This window comes from Barbatula barbatula, assembly GCF_947034865.1.
Source record: "Barbatula barbatula genome assembly, chromosome: 5".
NCBI lineage: Eukaryota > Metazoa > Chordata > Actinopteri > Cypriniformes > Nemacheilidae > Barbatula > Barbatula barbatula.
Window position 1 is genome coordinate 18,365,747 of NC_136769.1, and position 18,951 is coordinate 18,384,697.

At 41.7% G+C, this 18,951-nt stretch overlaps 2 protein-coding genes across 7 annotated transcripts; one reads left to right on the forward strand and one right to left on the reverse strand.

Annotated features, from left to right (window-relative positions):
- Nucleotides 1-671: 671 nt before the first annotated feature.
- Nucleotides 672-14,768, forward strand: dnmt1 (DNA (cytosine-5-)-methyltransferase 1). Of its 5 annotated transcripts, none has more exons than XM_079456072.1 (35): nt 676-906; nt 1,519-1,561; nt 3,975-4,082; nt 4,152-4,380; nt 4,504-4,576; nt 4,666-4,750; nt 4,828-4,865; nt 4,955-5,009; nt 5,099-5,182; nt 5,408-5,517; nt 5,594-5,712; nt 5,815-5,907; nt 5,987-6,138; nt 6,216-6,403; nt 6,919-6,933; nt 7,333-7,510; nt 7,591-7,688; nt 7,975-8,128; nt 8,203-8,318; nt 8,502-8,700; nt 8,815-8,948; nt 9,102-9,281; nt 9,379-9,603; nt 9,693-9,885; nt 11,961-12,051; nt 12,120-12,251; nt 12,335-12,617; nt 12,702-12,843; nt 12,918-13,084; nt 13,168-13,345; nt 13,455-13,650; nt 13,738-13,901; nt 14,010-14,126; nt 14,202-14,292; nt 14,371-14,768. In XM_079456072.1, exons 1-35 carry the CDS (start codon nt 860-862, stop codon nt 14,406-14,408), a joined length of 4,515 nt encoding a protein of 1,504 aa, XP_079312198.1. In that variant the 5' UTR covers nt 676-859; the 3' UTR covers nt 14,409-14,768. The 5 variants fall into 5 exon arrangements, with proteins under 5 accessions (XP_079312200.1, XP_079312198.1, XP_079312197.1 ...); XM_079456071.1 differs by having other exon boundaries at nt 724-906; nt 4,501-4,576; XM_079456074.1 differs by lacking the exon at nt 6,919-6,933 and having other exon boundaries at nt 672-906.
- Nucleotides 14,769-16,020: 1,252 nt separating this feature from the next.
- Nucleotides 16,021-18,646, reverse strand: eif3g (eukaryotic translation initiation factor 3, subunit G; the record flags this gene model as incomplete). Of its 2 annotated transcripts, XM_079457595.1 has the most annotated exons (10): nt 18,406-18,646; nt 18,269-18,315; nt 17,639-17,727; nt 17,500-17,559; nt 17,314-17,418; nt 16,858-17,047; nt 16,665-16,772; nt 16,456-16,592; nt 16,187-16,293; nt 16,021-16,114 (listed from the first exon to the last, which is right to left on the reverse strand). In XM_079457595.1, the coding sequence occupies exons 1-10, from the start codon at nt 18,426-18,428 to the stop codon at nt 16,099-16,101; spliced, it is 882 nt and encodes a 293-aa protein (XP_079313721.1). In that variant the 5' UTR covers nt 18,429-18,646. The 2 variants fall into 2 exon arrangements, with proteins under 2 accessions (XP_079313721.1, XP_079313722.1); XM_079457596.1 differs by lacking the exon at nt 16,021-16,114 and having other exon boundaries at nt 16,183-16,293; nt 18,406-18,518.
- Nucleotides 18,647-18,951: the final 305 nt, after the last annotated feature.

Sequence of the window (18,951 nt, forward strand, 5' to 3'; positions counted from 1 at the left end):
TAACACAGATAATAAGAACATTTCAAAGATAGTGACTTTATTTGATCGTTCTGAGAAGTGACCCCCGTGACGTTCGACTCCGCTGCTTCTGATTGGTGGAACTTTACTAATAAGCGTTACCAAGTTGTTTTTATTTTTATTTAGAATATCTGTATAAAATAAAACAATTATAATAATCTAGTTAAATTGTATTCTATTTAATCTAAATGCTGTATTTAAAAACACATGAATGCAAACTACTTTTATAAATTGATAGCCGTGTTCTCATCACCATTTATTATAAAGGGAGAGTTCATTATAAAGGAAGAGTTCATTATAAAGGAAGAGTTCATTATAAAGGAAGAGTTCATTATAAAGGAAGAGTTCATTATAAAGGAAGAGTTCATTATAAAGGAAGAGCGAATTGTGTCCCCCCCTAAGTCACTTAGAAATGTGGTACAACCCACACTGGTTATATCTGTGCGTCCGACTGGGGGGAAACATATATGTAATCTTTCAAAACAGCCAAGGATTGAAAACCTTCCCGACTTCTGGTATATAAGTTACCTAATAAAAACACTTGCCATGTACTCACAACATCATCTTTGAGTGACTCGTAGCCAAAACAAAACCAAAATACTTCCGCACGACCTTTCACCCCCCACCTTTAATCGAATGGTAGCGTCCAGCTTACCCGCGTTTCCGCGCGAAAAAGCGGCCCGCGCGTGTTTCCAGCTGCTAGCAACAACTCAATAAATCCCGTTGAGCCCCATCAGTGCGCGCTGCTGTTGGCACTGTCAGACCTCTAGCGCTTTTATCTGTTGTCGTTTTAAAACGTATTTTTAAATAGTCATTTTATTTGCTCAAACTCTAACTTGAAATGCCTACCAGGACCTCTTTGTCTCTGCCAGAAGATGTCAAGGAACGGTAGGGTGTTGTATTTACCCTCCTGCGACTACAACAGAACGTAATGTAACGTTATTGCTTGTTTACGTGCCGTGCGCGCGGATACCTGTAACGTACGTTGCTTGTTCGTCACGTAACCGCGACTGAATCGAGTGTTGTTTGCTCGTTTTGGGTGCTCTCGTTAGCATGTAGCCGTGCCTCAAATGCCCTGTCCGCCATCACATCGCGGGTGGTGTTAAATGCAGGGGCTGTTTGATATTTTGTTTTTTGCGGGAAATGTGAAGCGACTCACGGGTGTCACTCTTGACTGCATTTGGCGCCAATTACTCATGTGTCCGTGCACGCCTCCTCCTCCGTCACTGCACTCATCAGTCATCAAACAACATTCATTCGGTTTCTTACACTATTGTATTTGCGTTTATTGTCAAAGACGTCAACGTTAGCGTCAGTTACAAGCACGAGCAGTAATGCTCGATTATGAAGTCCGCGTTTGCGCGTGCACGCGAGCATCATTGATGGTACAGGCGCAAGATCAAAACTGCCTTGAAGTTGAAAAGTTGAACGTGCTGTAAGGTTGATTTGTGTCTTGATTCAGTCATTTTGGGTTGATGTGCCCATGTGTTTTTTTTTTAGGCTTCAGGTACTGGATGAAGGAGGAGACAGCTTGTCAGATGAGGTGATCCTCTGTTTTTCTTGCAGCCTTTAGGAATTTGAATAAACATTGAAAATAAATGTGCATATACAGTTGTATGTGATTTATGCTTAAACATTCACAACTGCATGTTAAAGGGATGGTTCATCCAAAATAGAAAATGATGTCATTTACTTGCCCTCAGATTGTTCCAAAACTTGTGTGAATATCGTTAAACAAGATTTTGTATAAAGTTTGGTTGCTGACATCGTTCTGCTAAACACAGACCTCATCCCCATTGACTTCCCTTGTTTTCCCCCATAGTATTGCAGTTAATGGGGAATGAGATCTGTCTGGTTACTTTCATTCTTCCAAATTGGTGTTAATTGTCTTTATTTTATTTTAGGTTTAACTTTAAATGTTTCTTAATTAGTCATCCTTGAACTGTTTAGTTTAATTGCTATGCATTTATCTTGTTTTGGTCTATACAAAAACGTAGTCACATTTTTCTCATGCTTGAAACATTTTTAGTTTTCCAAAAGTGACCGAGTGATTGTTGACTTGAGAAATGTATTTTTATATTTCTTTAATCTTTTTTACCAATAAGTTCTAATATGAAGAATGTCAAATCATGTACATAAGTTTCTTCAATTTCATATAGATTCTTATTCTTTTTCACAGAGGTTTGATAAGTGCAAAGGCCCAGTGGTAACATTGAACAGGCGCAGATCTATTTGGTCCGTACCAAAAATAAACGTTGTCCTGGTTAGCTTGGAGCAGACAGGCATTTTAACAGGAAGCCTGAAGTTACCAGCATGTGTGTAAAGTCGCAATGTGTTCGGTCCGCTTTTGATTAATATTTTAAAACTGAACTTGCCGAACATCCAAAACAATTCCTTGTACACATTAAATCGGTCAAAACCGCACCAGGAATTCCCCAGTTACACGCGCCAGCACAGATCTTATAAACATCTAATGAACCAATTCACCTCGATTTTCGTGTCGTATATTATCAGTTCCTGTTTTTGGTTTGGTTCATTGACTTAGGTCCGTGTTGCGTTTCTATATCTATCGAACTGCGTCAGAGTTCGTTTTAAAGTGGACCGAGACCCATCTTTTGAGGCCTCGTTCTGCTTATTTGGTGCGCACCATGGTTTGGGTGGCAGCGTTTACTCGCAGCGTAATTGCATCAGAGTTGGTTTTGATCTAACCAAACATGGCATATGTGGACACACCCTAAAATACACTTCGCAAAACGTCATTTTCTTTATTTGGATTGTTTTGTATGGTGTCCCCTTCTTGAAGGGCCTTTCGTTGGGAGATATATTCTGTTTGGAACGCACCGTATGTCTGCGCGTGCTTGTTTCTTTTCTGCAGTGCTCACCTAGCACCATGCCTATTTGCTACTTGTTGACATGACGTGGGTTGCTGCTTTTCTGGTGCGCACTGTTGTTTTAACGTTTCAATTCATAATGGACTGTTTCGGAAGCGAGGCTTGACTTTTAAATGTCGTTTTATTCGATTCATCACATGTAGCTTTGTAAACTGCTGGCATCTAGAATGAGTTTATTCAGCATTTCTTTAATGTCAAAGGGCTCTGAACTTATGTAACTGTAAAATATAAGCTTACTATACGCCCACTAAAAATCCCAGACTGATCCCCGGCTCATAACAAAGCCCAATTTAACCCCTGCATAGGCCTACATCCAACCTCTCCTTAAGTTCTCCTTCAAATAACGAGCGTCTTACTGATGCCTGAAAATTCCCCAGAAACTGAGCGACTGACAGTGAAATAAAACCCTTGGAATGTAGTCGCAAACAAACTTGCGGACAGCAACCATAATTACAATCAAACATTGTAGTGCAGATCCACGTGGCATGAGAACAGACCGGCTGGAGATTTCTAAGCTCTTGTTTATTGACTTGAGATACTCAATAGCGCTTCCACAGTGAACTTCTGCCAGTGGGTGACTTTGCACTGGCGTATGGTTGCCAGATTGCAGAAGACGTATTCTTTTAACCTTTCAGCCCTGTCTGAGGCATCTTAACTCGTGGCATCTGGCAATCGCAAACATGAAGGCTCATACATACATGGCTTGCAGAGCAATCTTTAAATATCTTTTTTGTCAAATACTTTTTTAAAACTACCGTTTAGTCGTATAATTTAGCGGATAGTTAAAAAGTGGAGACATTTTTCATAGAAATTAACACTATAAATGTCTTTGTTCTGCTGGACACAGAGAGATTTGTAAACGGGTTTGAATCAATCTTGAGAGTGAGTAATTGATGACAGAATTTTCACTTGGGTAAACTATCCCTTTAAACACTTTACACTGGCAGCACATTCTACATTTATTAATAGTTTTACACTTTATACTTTAATGTAGTTGACTTGACTGTGCATGAGTATTTCTGTTAAAACGCCAATGTTAATATTTCTATTAATGACATTGCCCAGGAGTGTGTAAAGGAGAAGCTCAGGTTACTGCAGGAGTTCCTGCTCGCTGATACTCAGGACCAGCTCAAAATCCTTGAGGACAAATTAAAGAGCTCTGATCTGACCACTGTGAGTTACATACACCGATGTGCGTTCACCTCTAGATGTGACTCGCTCCAACTGTCTGCTTTTGTTTAGGAGGTTTATACATCAGAGGTGAAGGCAGTGCTGAAGAAGGCTCTGGGAGTTGGCAAGGAGGATGGAGCTGAACAGAATGGACATTCAAATGGATTCTCTGAAAATGGTTCTCATAAAGACGATGGCGAGCAGGAGGGTGCCATGGAAACTCAGGAGGAAGATGCTGTAAAGTCCCCCAGCGGCCCGAGGGGAAGAGGCCGTCGCAGTAAAGCAGATGCTGAGCCCAAGAGTATGTTGCATGGATTTATGGTGTTTTATTTATGCTCCATTGTGTCTTTACGTTGTACCTGTCTATTGAGTGTGTGTGTGTGTGTGTGTATGCTTTCTATTAATGACATGTTTCTGCCAGCAGAATCTCCAGCCAGTACTAGGGTTACACGTAACTCTGGTAAACAACCAACTATCCTGTCCATGTTCTCTCGAGTGTAAGTAAACATTTCAATATTAGATTACCTTCATGTAATTGTGATTACTTAAAGGTGCAGTCATTTATTTATTTTTCTCCATCCAATAGCCCAAAACGCAAGTCTGATGATCTGATTGGTGAAACCACACATGAGAATGCAGAAGTGAAAACTGAGGAAGATGTTACAGAAAACGTAAGGCACTTCTCAGATGTTCAATGTTTGTTAAATGGCAACAAGTCTGTGAGAGTAACACTAATGTTTTCGTTAAGGTCCACGAGGAGAAGCGCTTGAAAACGGAGACTGAAAAGTTAGTCGCATGTTGTAGAATGATTAAAATCTAGCTTTTCTCATGTGTTAAATTTGGTTGGTAATTGTGTTGTCTGTTCTCTCTTACAGTCCTGTCACTGAGAACTCTACTAATGTAACGATAAAACCTGTATCTACTGCCAAGGTAACCCCCCCACATTTGGTTCCTCATTTGTCCTCCTGCTGCCTTAATTGTAGTGGCTCAAATTAATCTTTGCCAATTAAACACTTTAGACGCCTCCCCCAAAGTGTCCTGACTGCAGGCAGTATCTGGATGATTCAGACCTTAAGTTCTTCCAAGGAGATCCTGATGATGCAGTGAGTTTTTTTTTTAACCGATCATTTTTAACCGATCAAGTGGTCTTATGACACAGCTAAAACGAATATTATTGTTTGTTTTAGATGTGATGCAATGTGTATACACAATTTATGGTTGTTAAACGTACACACATCTTGCATCTTTGTATCTCCTTTTTGCCCCGCCTATCTGATACGTGCAGATTTATAACTCGGCGTTTCAATATTTGTCATTTAATTTTGTAGCTGGATGAACCAGAGATGTTGACGGATGAACGTCTCTCCCTCTTTGATGCGAATGAAGATGGTTTTGAGAGTTATGAAGACCTGCCCCAGCACAAGATAACAAACTTCAGGTATTTGGGGTAAAGTGTCTTAAACCGTGGTCCGTTTTGTTAGTCCTGTCACTGTAATGATGATTCTTGTTTACAGTGTTTATGACAAGCGTGGCCACCTGTGTCCGTTTGACTCTGGCCTCATTGAGAAAAATGTTGAACTGTACTTCAGTTGTGCAGTTAAGCCCATCTATGATGACAACCCATGCATGGATGGTATGTTCTGTTGCATTACTGACTTTGGTCAGATTTGTTTTTTTGTTTAAGCATCTTGATGCGTTTTTTAGCTGATTATATAAATGTTTGTTTTATCTCCAGGTGGTGTTCCTGCCAAAAAGCTTGGACCCATTAATGCATGGTGGATCACTGGTTTTGATGGTGGGGAGAAAGCTTTAATTGGCTTCACTACAGGTAACATTTCCTAAAAGAATCATCTTCAGTCTGGTTTCTGTTCTGCATGGCATGACAATCTGTCAATGACTTCACGCAGCCTTTGCCGACTACATCCTAATGGACCCCAGTGAGGAGTACTCTGCCATTTTTGCCTTAATGCAAGAGAAGATCTACATGAGCAAGATTGTGGTTGAATTTCTACAGAAGAACCAGGATGCCACGTATGAGGACCTGCTAAACAAAATTGAGGTAAGCTGTCAGTAGTGTACAACCTCATTGTTCTTAGTTTCATGTTAGCAGTTCTGACCTATTGCTCTGTGTGTTAGACGACCGTTCCTCCTGCTGGGCTGAACTTCAACCGCTTCACTGAAGACACGCTCCTGCGTCACGCCCAGTTTGTGGTGGAGCAGGTGGAGAGTTACGATGAGGCCGGAGACTCTGATGAGCAGCCCATTATTGTTACTCCGTGCATGCGAGACTTGATCAAGCTGGCTGGTGTTACTTTGGGCAAGAGGTGAGTTTTTCTAGTTAGCATCTTGACAAATCCCTTGCATTTCTGTGGTTGGACCCATGCAAAAATTTAACTACTATAAACTAGGGTTGGGCCATTAGATGATGGCTTTGTGATTCCAACAAATGTTCATATTGGTTTACGACGTAACAGCACAGAGCAACACCGTGAAACGAGGCTAAGGGGCATATAAGCTCGCTGTGCAGACTGGCCTGAATTTACATAAAACGGCACAGTTTGCGCCCGTGTTGTATAAAGATGCGGCTCACTTTGTAACACTGCAGGGCAATGTTTCCATGTAGACATTGTCCCATGCCAATTTGATGGCCAAATATGGATTATAATTTTGTTGAATCTCAAAATGCACACGATCTAGTGGACCACTTCATTCTAGCCCTTATTGGCTCTTGTAAGCATTGTTAAAAATGTGCGATGAACCTTAACATCCATACAAAACATCTATTATGGTCCCTGGTGTACTCGTGTTTCTAATGTTCTTTTAACCTTTCCCACCGCAGCAGGCAGCTGTACTGGTATGTAAAACCTGGTGTCTGCAGTTTGTGGCTTTTCTTTAAATGTAACCGCTTTAAACTTTTGTTAGTGGCACACTACATAACTGGCAGAATGATGTGGGTGATGAGAGAATTTTCCATGACTTTTGTAAATTTGGATGACAGATGTTTTTTGTTTCCATTGTTTGATTTTACAAGCAGCACATAGAAGAAACTAAAAAGCATCTGAAAGAACTTAATCTGAAAGAATCTTTGTTTCTCCAGATTACAGTTTAAATTGCATCACCCTGCCTTGACAAACTGTCAATCCATAATTCTGTGACCACGCTCATAATACACGCATGGCTCCATTTCAGCGTGGCTGTTAGTCGGCTCTGTATCAATGTGGCATGAGATGCATCACTGTTTTTTAATCTTCAGGAGAGCTGCAAGGAGACAGTCCATACGTCATCCCACAAAGATCGAAAAGGACAAGGGTCCCACTAAAGCCACCACCACCAAACTGGTTTACCAGATATTTGACACGTTCTTCTCTGAACAGATCGACCAGAACAGTAAGGAGGGAGGAGTCAAGAGACAGCGCTGTGGTGTCTGTGAGGTAAGCTACAAAAATGCTTATTGGTTAAAGCTGTAATGCATAATGGTTGGAGTGATGCAGGAAATGTGCTTGTTTTGAAGGTTTGTCAAGCTTCAGACTGCGGCAAGTGTTCAGCCTGTAAAGACATGATCAAGTTTGGAGGCAGTGGCAAAAGCAAACAGGCCTGTCAGAAGAGGAGGTAATGCTTCACTGAAACCATGGTGTTTCATTCGGTTGAACGTCACTGAAACATCTACTTGCATCCCCTTTGCTGCACTTTGTTTCCCTTCTAAACATGACCTGCATTTGAAAAACTTTTTCTGCTTTTCTCCTTATTCGGATTCGTGTGCCTATGTGTGCGAATACGTAATGCCATTTCATTTTCTGTAATCTACAGGTGACTTGAGAAAAAAAAAACTTGTTGCTTCAAAGCGCTTATGTTTGATCTCTGTTGAAGCTAAACGGTTGTCTTGTCCTTTGCACAGATGTCCAAACATGGCAGTGAAGGAAGCTGAGGACGATGAGAATATCGATGAGGATGATGTCTTGCCGCCACTTAAAGACACAAAGAAAACGTCTCTTACAAAGAATAAAAAGCCAACCAAGAACAAGCTCAGCTGGGTGGGAGCACCCTTCAAGGTATGAACCGTTTCCTCAATGAAAGGCTGCATGTCCTTGTGCAGGATTTTTGCTATTGGTTTTGTTTTTCGCAGACCGAGGGAAAGAAGCAGTATTACATGAAGGTGCGTGTGGAGAATGAGATAGTGGAGGTGGGAGACTGTGTCTCTGTTAGCCCTGCTGACCCATCCCATCCCCTTTACTTGGCCAGGTAATCCCTTGAATCTTTTGTGGTGAATTTTCATATATTGCACTTGACCCAAATCTGGTGGTAAAACCTTTTTGTCGTCCTGTGTCCAGGATATATTTAAGCCTTTGCAGTAATAAAAATGTGCTCAGGTGGGCCTTAATAACAATGTATGCCTTTGTTGCTAAACTATTCTCACATTTGTAGGATTACAGCACTTTGGGAGGCTGGTGAGAAAATGTTTCATGCTCACTGGTTTTGCCGTGGCACCGATACAGTTCTTGGAGAATCCTCTGATCCTCTTGAGCTCTTCCCTGTGGATGATTGTGAAGACATGCAGCTGAGTTTTGTCCAAGGCAAGGTTGATGTCCTTTACAAGGCTCCATCTGAAAACTGGTTCATGGAGGTACAGTTGCTTACATTTAGTCTGTTTTCTACAAGGCAGATTTGTAAATACAATCTTCAAGGTTTGTAAAGAATTTAAATAGCTTTTGATATTGATGCGTTTTCATGCTTTCAGGGTGGAATGATTGATGACATTAAAGTGATTGAGGATGATGGCAAAAGTTTCTTTTATCAGCTTTGGTATGAGCACAGTTGTGCTCGCTTTGAAACGCCTCCCAAGGCCATGCTCTCTGAGGACTGCAAGTACAAGTGAGTTGCGAGTTTCACAACCATCTATTATTTCTGGGTGGAATTGAGTGAAAGTGTCTAGTGATAACGCATTGTCTTATGTTTTGATATGACAACCCTTTTGAATTGCCATGTATGTTTTTTTGTGTTTTAACATTGAATGTGTCATGGCAGGTTCTGTGCCAGCTGCATCAGGGATAAGGAACAAGAAATTCAGGACACACCTCAAGTCTTTGAACGTTTGCAGGATGAGAAGAGTGATTCCAAAGTCTTCTATGCATTGGCAACTGTGAAGGGAGAGCAGTTCAGAGTAGGAGACAGTGTCTATCTACCACCTGATGCCTTTAATTTTGGGTAATTTATTTGTTCTTGTATGAGTGTTAAAAGTTTAGATACGCTTTCCAGACAATACAAGCCATACTGTTTAAATAAATGACTTTCTCACCTGTAGAATTAAGGTAGCGAGCCCGGGGAAGCGTTCTCACAGGAAGGAAGATGTTGATGAAGATCTTTACCCAGAATACTACAGGAAATCCTCAGACTATATCAAGGGATCCAACCTGGATGCGCCAGAGCCCTTCCGCGTCGGCCGCATCAAAGAAATTTTCTGCAGCAAGCGAAGCAATGGAAAGCAAGACACAACTGAGATCAAGTTGCGCCTCTATAAATTTTACAGGTGACTTTCTTGATAGATGTCTAAGTTGTGTTCTACAAGAAGCCTGTGGCAGCACTGACCAGTGTTCTCACAATAACCGTCTCTTTCAGACCAGAGAACACTCATAAAGGGCCAAAGGGTGCTTATCACTCTGATATAAACCAGCTGTATTGGAGCGATGAGGAGGTGACTGTGAACATGTCTGAGGTGCTGGGACGCTGTCTTGTGGAGTACGCAGAAGACCTGGTAGAAAGTGTGCAAGACTATTCGAAAAGAGGACCTGATTGCTTTTATTTCCTGGAGGTGAGGATAAATGTTTGAAGACAAATTTCTTGGAAGTCTGGTGTTGACACTGAGCAGTGGTTTTTGAAAATATAAGGTTATTGTATGTCACAGGCTGGCTCATAGCCCGTGGCAAAAATGAGGGGACACACACAACAAGGTATAGGCCAAAACAGGTTTTCTTTATTGTAAACCAAAAGCTATTAACTTTAAACAAAGAATGAGGTGTGATAAATGTCATAAGGTAAAGAACAAACAAAACCGGATCATACCTGGAGGAGCAGAGAGAGAGAGAGAGGGAGAGAGAGAGCGAGAATAGTTAGTGAAGCAGTTTAAATACCCTGAGCCCAGGTTGCTCCCATCACTAACGACCCTCCTCTGCCTACAGGAGGAACCGCCCCTGCAAAGCAGAGGAGGGGCTGTGACACCCCTCCTTAAAATGAGGGTGCTACCCTCAGCCCAAAATTTGGCCTAACATTTAAAACGATCTAAAGTTCCAAAAAAGAAAATGGATACCAGTCCCAGCTCCTGAAAGTCACCTCGTGTCCCCTGGCTGACTGTTCGCCCCTCAAACTCTGCAGCCCTAGTACCTGGGGAGTAATTTAAGAGACAGGGGCAGACAACCAGTAGGGGTCAGCAGAGAGGAGATACTAGGTTAAAGGAGCACGGGACAGGGCATCAGCAATAATATTATCCTTACCACTAATATGTCTAATATCAAGGTTAAATGGTTGCAAGAACAAAGCCCAACGCATCAGGCGCTGGTTGGGATTCTGCAGGATTTCCCAAAATTTGGTGCTGCCAACACGGGTGCCAAACACAAGAGAGCCTTAACTGCCTCAAATGCCTCTTGACACTGGGTGGACCAGATAAATTCAGCCTTGGCCTTCAACAGATTGGTCAGTGGGGACACTACTACCGAAAAGTTTTTACAGAAAGCACGGTAGTACCCTGCCATTCCCTGGAATCGTATTAGTTCTTTCTTTGTGGAGGGCTGTGGGAACTGCTTCACCACCTGAACCTTAGCTTCCACGGGACAGACAACACCCTGACCAACTACCTTGCCTAGGTATGTGACTAAATTTGGCAAAGTGTGAATTTGCCAAAGCTACATAGTAGCCAGGCCCCCACCAGTCTTTCAAACAGGGCTTGCACTCTCTGGACATGCTCCTCCCAGGAGTCTTGAGTAAACAACTATATCGTCCAAATACACGGCACACCCTTCCAGACCTGAGATCACCCGATTCATCAGCCTCTGGAAGGTGGCTGGAGCATTCCACAAGCCGAAAGGCATAACTGTATAAGACAATAAACCAAATGAAGTTATAAAGGCAGCAATCTCACAAGCTCTTTTGGTAAAGGTACTTGCCAATACCCCTTCAAAAGATCAAATTTGCTAACATAGTTTGCTGACCCAACTTGATCAATGCAGTCCTCCATCCTAGGAAGAGGGTAAAGGTCTGCTTTAGTAACATTGTTAATTTTTCTGTAATCAGACTTTTTGACCAGAAGACTGTGTGAAGCCCAATTTGAATAACATGCCTCAGCAATACCATTGTCCCACATATACTGCACCTCTGTTTCCAATTGCGGTCTCTTCTCAGATAAACGATAAAATCTCTGTTTGATAGGCTTAGAATCTATATCATGCTCAATTAAGTGGGTTTGTGATGGGGTGTCAGAAAACAAAACTGTAGCTCTTATCAGAAACTACCCCAATTCCTCACGGTTCTCAGTCTAAATGATCTACCAAGACTCCAAGGTTTTGCAAAGTCTGGGAGTTTTTCAGCCTGCCTAGTAAGACCTCCTCTGAAACTATAGCTACCTCTTCTCCCCCCTCCAAAAAGTTAAAGCCACAAGATGAAGTGACTGGCCCAGCAGTCAACGCTGACCTCACTGCTGGTGTCCCTTCAACTTTTCTTAATCACAGGAGTGATAACCTTTTAACATTAGCATCACTTGGAGACATAACTTTACGTTCATTGATGTATGTAGCAACCTGATCAGACACAGAATTTTTGAACTGTTCTAAATGTACCTACAAAGCAGAGGAGGGGCCGTGACAGTAGGAGACTAATCATGTTCTTTTTCATTAGGCTTACAATTCAAAGACGAAGAGCTTTGAGGATCCTCCCAATCATGCTCGATCAGCTGTGAACAAAGGAAAAGGAAAAGGAAAGGGAAAAGGTAATTGTTTAAGTATTCGGGTCGCTTGGTCTCTGTGTTTGTGATGTTAAATAGCTGTCTCTCTGCAGGTAAAGGGAAGGGGAAAGCTGCCTCCCAGGAGTCACAGGATGTGGAGCCTCAAGAGCCTATGGTCCCTAAACTGCGCACACTGGATGTGTTCTCTGGTTGTGGTGGTCTGTCTGAAGGTTTCCATCAAGCAGGTAGATATTAACCTAAGCACTTTTCAAAGTGATTCTGCATTCAAGTCTTGCCAAGTGGGTCCTTTCTGTTCTATCATCGCTAGGTATCGCCGAGACTCATTGGGCCATTGAGATGTGGGACCCTGCTGCTCAGGCCTTCAGGTTGAACAACCCCGGCACCACAGTATTCACAGAGGATTGCAACGTCCTGTTGAAGTTGGTGATGTCTGGGGAGAAGACCAACTCTCTTGGACAGAAGCTGCCGCAGAAGGGCGACGTAGAGATGCTATGCGGTGGACCACCCTGCCAAGGCTTCAGTGGAATGAACCGCTTTAATTCTCGCACGTACTCTAAGTTCAAGAACTCTCTGGTCGTCTCTTATCTGAGGTCAGGGAACTAGAATATTGTAGTGTTGTATCTGCAAATGCTGTGGATGAGTAGTTCATTCAAAATTTTTTGCTGCCTTTGTAGTTACTGTGACTACTACAGACCAAAGTTCTTCCTGCTGGAGAATGTGAGGAACTTTGTGTCGTTCAAGCGCTCCATGGTCCTGAAGCTCACGTTGCGTTGTCTTGTGCGTATGGGATACCAGTGCACATTTGGTGTGCTACAGGCAAGAACCCTTCTATATTTTTTATGAGTGAGACATGCAGTTGATACCTCTAAACTCTTGATGTACTACTTCAGGCAGGGCAGTATGGTGTGGCCCAGACAAGGCGCAGAGCGATCATCTTGGCTGCTGCTCCCGGTGAAAAGCTTCCTCGCTACCCTGAACCACTGCATGTGTTTGCCCCACGGGCATGCTCTCTCAGTGTGGTGGTTGATGAGAAGAGATACGTCAGCAATGTCACCCGGTAAGCCTTGGTGGTTTTGATTGGATGTTTTTATTCTCTCTGATGTCTGAACTTGTCTAATTGATTACCTGGCTTTTTCCCAGTGGGAACTGTGGGGTTTATCGCACAATCACAGTACGGGACGCCATGTCTGACCTTCCCGAAATCCGTAATGGAGCCGCTGCTCTTGAGATCTCGTATAACGGTGAGCCTCAGTCCTGGTTCCAGAGACACATTCGTGGCTCACAGTACCAGCCCATCCTTAGGGACCACATTTGTAAGGTCAGTGTTTTCACTTGTCTTCGCTTGAGCATACCTCTAGATCAGGAAACCATCAAATGCATGGTTTTCAAAGTCTTAGTGTTTATTTTTTATTTTTTTTAAATTCTAGGACATGAGTGCCTTGGTGGCTGCCCGTATGCGCCACATTCCCCTGGCTCCTGGTTCTGATTGGAGAGATCTGCCCAACATAGAGGTGCGGTTGCAGGATGGCACTTCCACTAAAAAGCTTCGTTACTCTCACTCCGACAAGAAGAATGGGCGCAGTGGCACTGGTGCTCTGAAAGGAGTGTGTTCCTGTGCTGAAGGTATGTCTTATACCATCACTTACTTATACAGAAAGGTCAAAATTGATGCAGAATGTGAAACTAACCACTGTGCCACTTCCTCAACAGGAAAACCATGTGACCCTGCAGACAGACAATTTAACACACTTATTCCCTGGTGTCTGCCTCACACGGGTAATCGCCACAACCACTGGGCGGGCCTGTATGGCCGACTGGAATGGGACGGGTTCTTCAGCACTACAGTTACCAATCCTGAGCCTATGGGAAAACAGGTATTCGCCCACCTGAATTTTTAAATGATGCACTAACCAAGGGGAAGCATTGGTTATTTTCTAATTGTCATGTTGTATTATCATGCTTTAACCCCTATGTTTTGTCAGGGACGTGTGTTGCACCCTGAACAGCACCGTGTGGTGAGTGTCAGGGAATGCGCTCGCTCCCAGGGCTTCCCAGACACGTATCGCTTCTTTGGCAATGTTCTAGATAAACACAGACAGGTATGGTACCTTTCTTTACTTACATTTGGGTTGTAAGCCAGCAGTTTGTGCAATACCGATTTGTGTTGTTTACAGGTTGGGAATGCTGTACCTCCACCCCTCTCCAAAGCCATTGGACTGGAAGTCAAGAAATGTGTCCTTGAGAGGATGAGAGAAAATGCTACAGGTAGTTTTTTTCAACTGTTTTTACTGCAAATTCAACCTGTGGTTTGACTAAGCTTAACTTGCTGTTTTTTTGTCTCAGAGCCTGTGAAGCAGGAGAAGATGGAGGTTTGTGACTGAAGCCATCTTGTGCCAGTCACAAAATCTAGTGTTTTGCTTGAGCACCTCATGACCGGTTTAATTCATTCCATGATTCATGATTTGTGTGCTGTGCTGCCCAGCCACTTCAGTAGCATTTTTATTGACTGTCTGTGCAGTGCCACTTATGTGATGTTTATCTGTTTTTAAATGTGATTTTTAACCATGTATTTGCAATATCTCCTAGTGATAAATTCTATGTAGTTTTTATATGTTGTAATATTTCAAATAAAGCACTCATTAAATGTTTTATCTGCTTTGCAATTGACTTATTCTACTGTTCTGTTTAATGTGTTTTCCTCAAGATCTAATAAATAGTAATAAAGGAAATGTCTTGTTTTTATTGGTTTATTTTGTGGGAGTTTCTGAACACATGGCATCTGATTTGCAGTTATTTTAAAAACTTAATCACTGGTTGGATTTTATGTGCGTCACCTGAAATTTCATACCACTCTGTTGGTCTTTAACAATGAAACGCTTACGGATTAAAAGTAAAAGGATTAAGGTATATCTGCTATCTTAAAATTTGCATATTATAAATTTATGTTGGAGGGAACTAAATCATGTATATATTTGTCTAGTATGGTGATTGTATTTAATGTAGATATCATTCACACTTGATACTGCCAGTTTTCTAAATAGAATACACACTCCAATTTGTATATGGTGCTTTCAGGGATTAATTAGATTTTGTAACAATGCCGTTATTTTACAATCTGATGTTAAATATAAGAAAATGTATGAGATGTTTATTAAATATAATTAGCAATTTCAAAAGATTTAAATGTTGAAATTAATGATCCTCTAAAAAATCTGACTAAAAGCTGATGATGCTTAAGGTACACAGTGGCCTCAACCTTTTTTGTATTGATGTCCTAAACACATTCTTTAATATATTTTTTCCATGGGTCAAAATTATCATTTTTCGTTTGTGCCAAAAATCATTAGGATATTATGATATGTTCCATAAATATATTTATGAACTGTCAATTTTATTTTTGTGAGTTGATGTAGCAAAACTAACAAAAATGTGCAACCAGCTCTGGGAACTAATGTTTAAAAGTTTTTGATAAGCTATATAAAGTACCACAAAGTTCAAAGCTATTCTCCCGGCCTACAAGACCACCACCAGATCTCCACTCGCTAATGCAAACCTATGTTCCTGCCAGATCCCTGCGGTCTGCAAAGGAACAACGACTAGTGGTACCTTCCCAAAAAGGAAAGTCACTCTCCCGTAGCTTCTCTGGATCTGTTCCACATTGGTGGAATGATCTACCTGCTGCTACAAGATCAGCAGACTCTGTTGCCATCTTTAAAAAAGGCATCTCTTCCATCAACACCTCACTGATTAATTTAACCTAATTCTTTTCCCTTTCTCAAAAAAAAAAACGTTTTAACCTCACTATTATTAGCTTTGTATACTGTACTAGGCTTTAATGGACTAGTTTTGATGCACTTATGTATTTTGTTGCCTATATAATTGCTTCCAATGTTTCCTCATCTGCTAAATGACAATGTAAATGTAAAGTAAAATTAAAGAAATTAGCAAAACAACGAGGAGGAACAAAGTGTAAATGTACAGATGACAATTGAATTGTTTAATGTGCATTTATTTGGATCAATGCCTTATACAATTGGGAAAAAACTTTCAGATCTCCTGGAATATGTCAAATTAATTGTTGGAAGGCCTAAAAAAAGAAAAAAGACAATTAGATCAGTAACAAACACTCCACATCATTTACAGTTTCTGGAAGACTCACTTGGCCCATTCCACATTGAGAATAAGATGATCGTAACCAAAGCCGGACACACCGGCGATGGCTCTTGCAGCATCCTCGCGTCGGTGGAAACTAATGAAAGCAAAGCCCTAAAGTGCGGGAGAAGAACAGAAAAAACAAAAACCCCCATAAATTATACAGTTCCTTTTTTATCCTCAAATTGACTGTTCAAGAGGATGAGTCAACTCGCATCCTCAACGTCTGTCTCACGTGGTCTCAAACCTCTAATATTCACGTTTCACATCTCTCACCTTAGACTGGCCTGTGTTCTTGTCCTTAGCCAGATAGATCCTAGAGATGGAACCGAAAGGTCTGAAAAGCTCCTGCAGATCTGTTTCCCTGGTGTCCTCGGACAGGTTGGTCACACGGATTGTAGCATTATCATCAGCTGCAAGGAAATAACAAATGTGTTACCATGTTGCACAGACCAGCGTTTAAAATCTTAACTCCAAACACAAACCTCTGCGGTTAGGTTGCATAGACTCTCCTCTGCGCGTGCCTCCGTCCCGCAGGCTAGGGGGAATGTACTTCCCGGTCTTGCTCTGGACGGGCTGAGCAGGCTCCGGCTCTAGATGAGCAGAGACAACAATTACTCCCACATTATTACTTTAATGTAAACTAAACCTGTTGAGTGTAGGTCCGTGTTATCACACCTGCTGCTTTCTCTTTCTCTCCTGTGGACAACCCCAACTGCTCGGCTAGTTCCTTCTGCATAGGTCCAAGCGTATCCTTGTACGGACAGCGGGTGGTCCAATGATCACCTTTACAGATACGGCAGGACACGATCTTCTGTCCTTTCAGCTTGTTCATGGGATCCTCATCCTGGTCTTGAGCATTCAAGTCCTGCAAAATAATTGAACAGGTCACTTCAAACTTCTGAATTGGTACAAACAAAACTGTACATATAAACAATGCAAACAAACCCACCAAAGAAATACCACAACATTTAGTGAAAAGTTGCATTTAAAGAAAGTTGGATTAAATGAAGTTAATAAAATTTACTTGATTACTTAAATAACAGTTTTAGGAAATTAAAACTTAACATATGCATTCATTGTTATTATAGTACTGTTACAAATCTTGTGAAATGCGTTATATGAACGTTGTACCTCTTTGTTAGAGATGAAGGTCATGAAGACATCGTCGCTCACTGTAGTGGTGGCAACATTAGGCCCTGGTGGGTCGAATTCCGAGTTACCAAATTTCTTCCAATTCTGTTGACAAATAACACAATTAGTAACAGGTTTACTGGTCTTACATATATACAAAGAACGGTTGAAAAGAAATGAGCATACCTTCCTCCTGGCGACTGCTTTGGAGGCCTTGCGTGTCTCAATTTTAAAGGTTCTGATAATCTGATCATAGAGAAAACGAGGGAGTCACGTTCAACATTCTTCTAAAACGTTTCACAAAAGAAATAAAAACACTGCTCACCTTAACCTTCCTGCCATCTTCATCGATCTTGTATTCTGTGACGGTCTTGATGTTACCTTTGACAGTCTCTTTCGGTGAAGGGAGGGAACCTATAAAAGACATTCATATATGAATGCACACACACATAAATAAATCTGTTACGTATGCAATTAATGTGGGATGAAACCACAGCTGGAACACAATGGCATGTCAAGCAGTGACAGGATGTCAAACTATTTCTAACACTTCTTGTAGAATTATCTTGCAGATTCATTAGTATTTTATGTATAATGTGGTATTAAAAAATCTGCAAGTAGTACAGTAGCATCGTTTCGTGGCGGTCTTACAGGCACATCAGAACGGTATATCATGCTAAATATGAATGAATATCCGCACATAATATTCGACCAGTATAAAGAAGACAGCACCCAACCGAATGAAAGTACAGCGGTAGCCACATCAACTTAACAAAGCTAACTGTCTTCAAACAGCTGATGTCTGTAAACACACAGCGTTACTGACTGACGCGATCGTGTCTACACAAATATATTCACGTTTATATTGATTCCTGTAATAACATCTGTAGATATTATGAAATGTTCAAACACGTGGATGTGATACACAAGCAAAGGCTGTGCCGCGGCCTCGTACCTTCATCTCCTTCCTCCTCCACTTGATCGGCCCAGCTGGGCTTTGAGCTGCAGAAATACACACGATTTAGCGCTCAGCCGCTTTTGTTGTATACATGACAAAACAGAGATACTTGTGAAATGAGGAAAAAAACTTACTCGTCGTATTCAACCGAGGGCATTTTTACGGCTTGCCTTGCGCCTCCAGAAAACGCTTCCCGGGACTGGTGACGGTGAGCGCGGCAAGTGCGGGGCTACAGCGCCTCCTATGCGTCCGGAGGACTGCACTGCACACAGAGCTCAGGCTGAACGGATGTGTGGGATACCGCGATAACTTCTTCTGGTGGTTTATGGCGGTTTGGCAAACCAACGAAAATGTGCATTACCGCGATTTACTGATCTGGAGTGTACATAGATTTGGAAGGAAGAAATATGAAAAATATACATTTAAAGCTTATAAAAGCAGCATTGGCGTATGGTTGCCAAATTGCGGAAGGTCTCATCTAAAAACTAGGCATGCATCACAGACAATAGGATAGGATATTTAAGCAGATTTATGGTGTGCACCTCGGGACAAAGTACTGGCTTTTGTATCTTTGGATAAAAGCGTCTGCCACATGAATAAATGTAAATGTATTTTATGATGTCTCTGTTATTTTAGGTTTAGACAACTCAAACTTGCATTGTAGTGTGAGATTAGGCGTA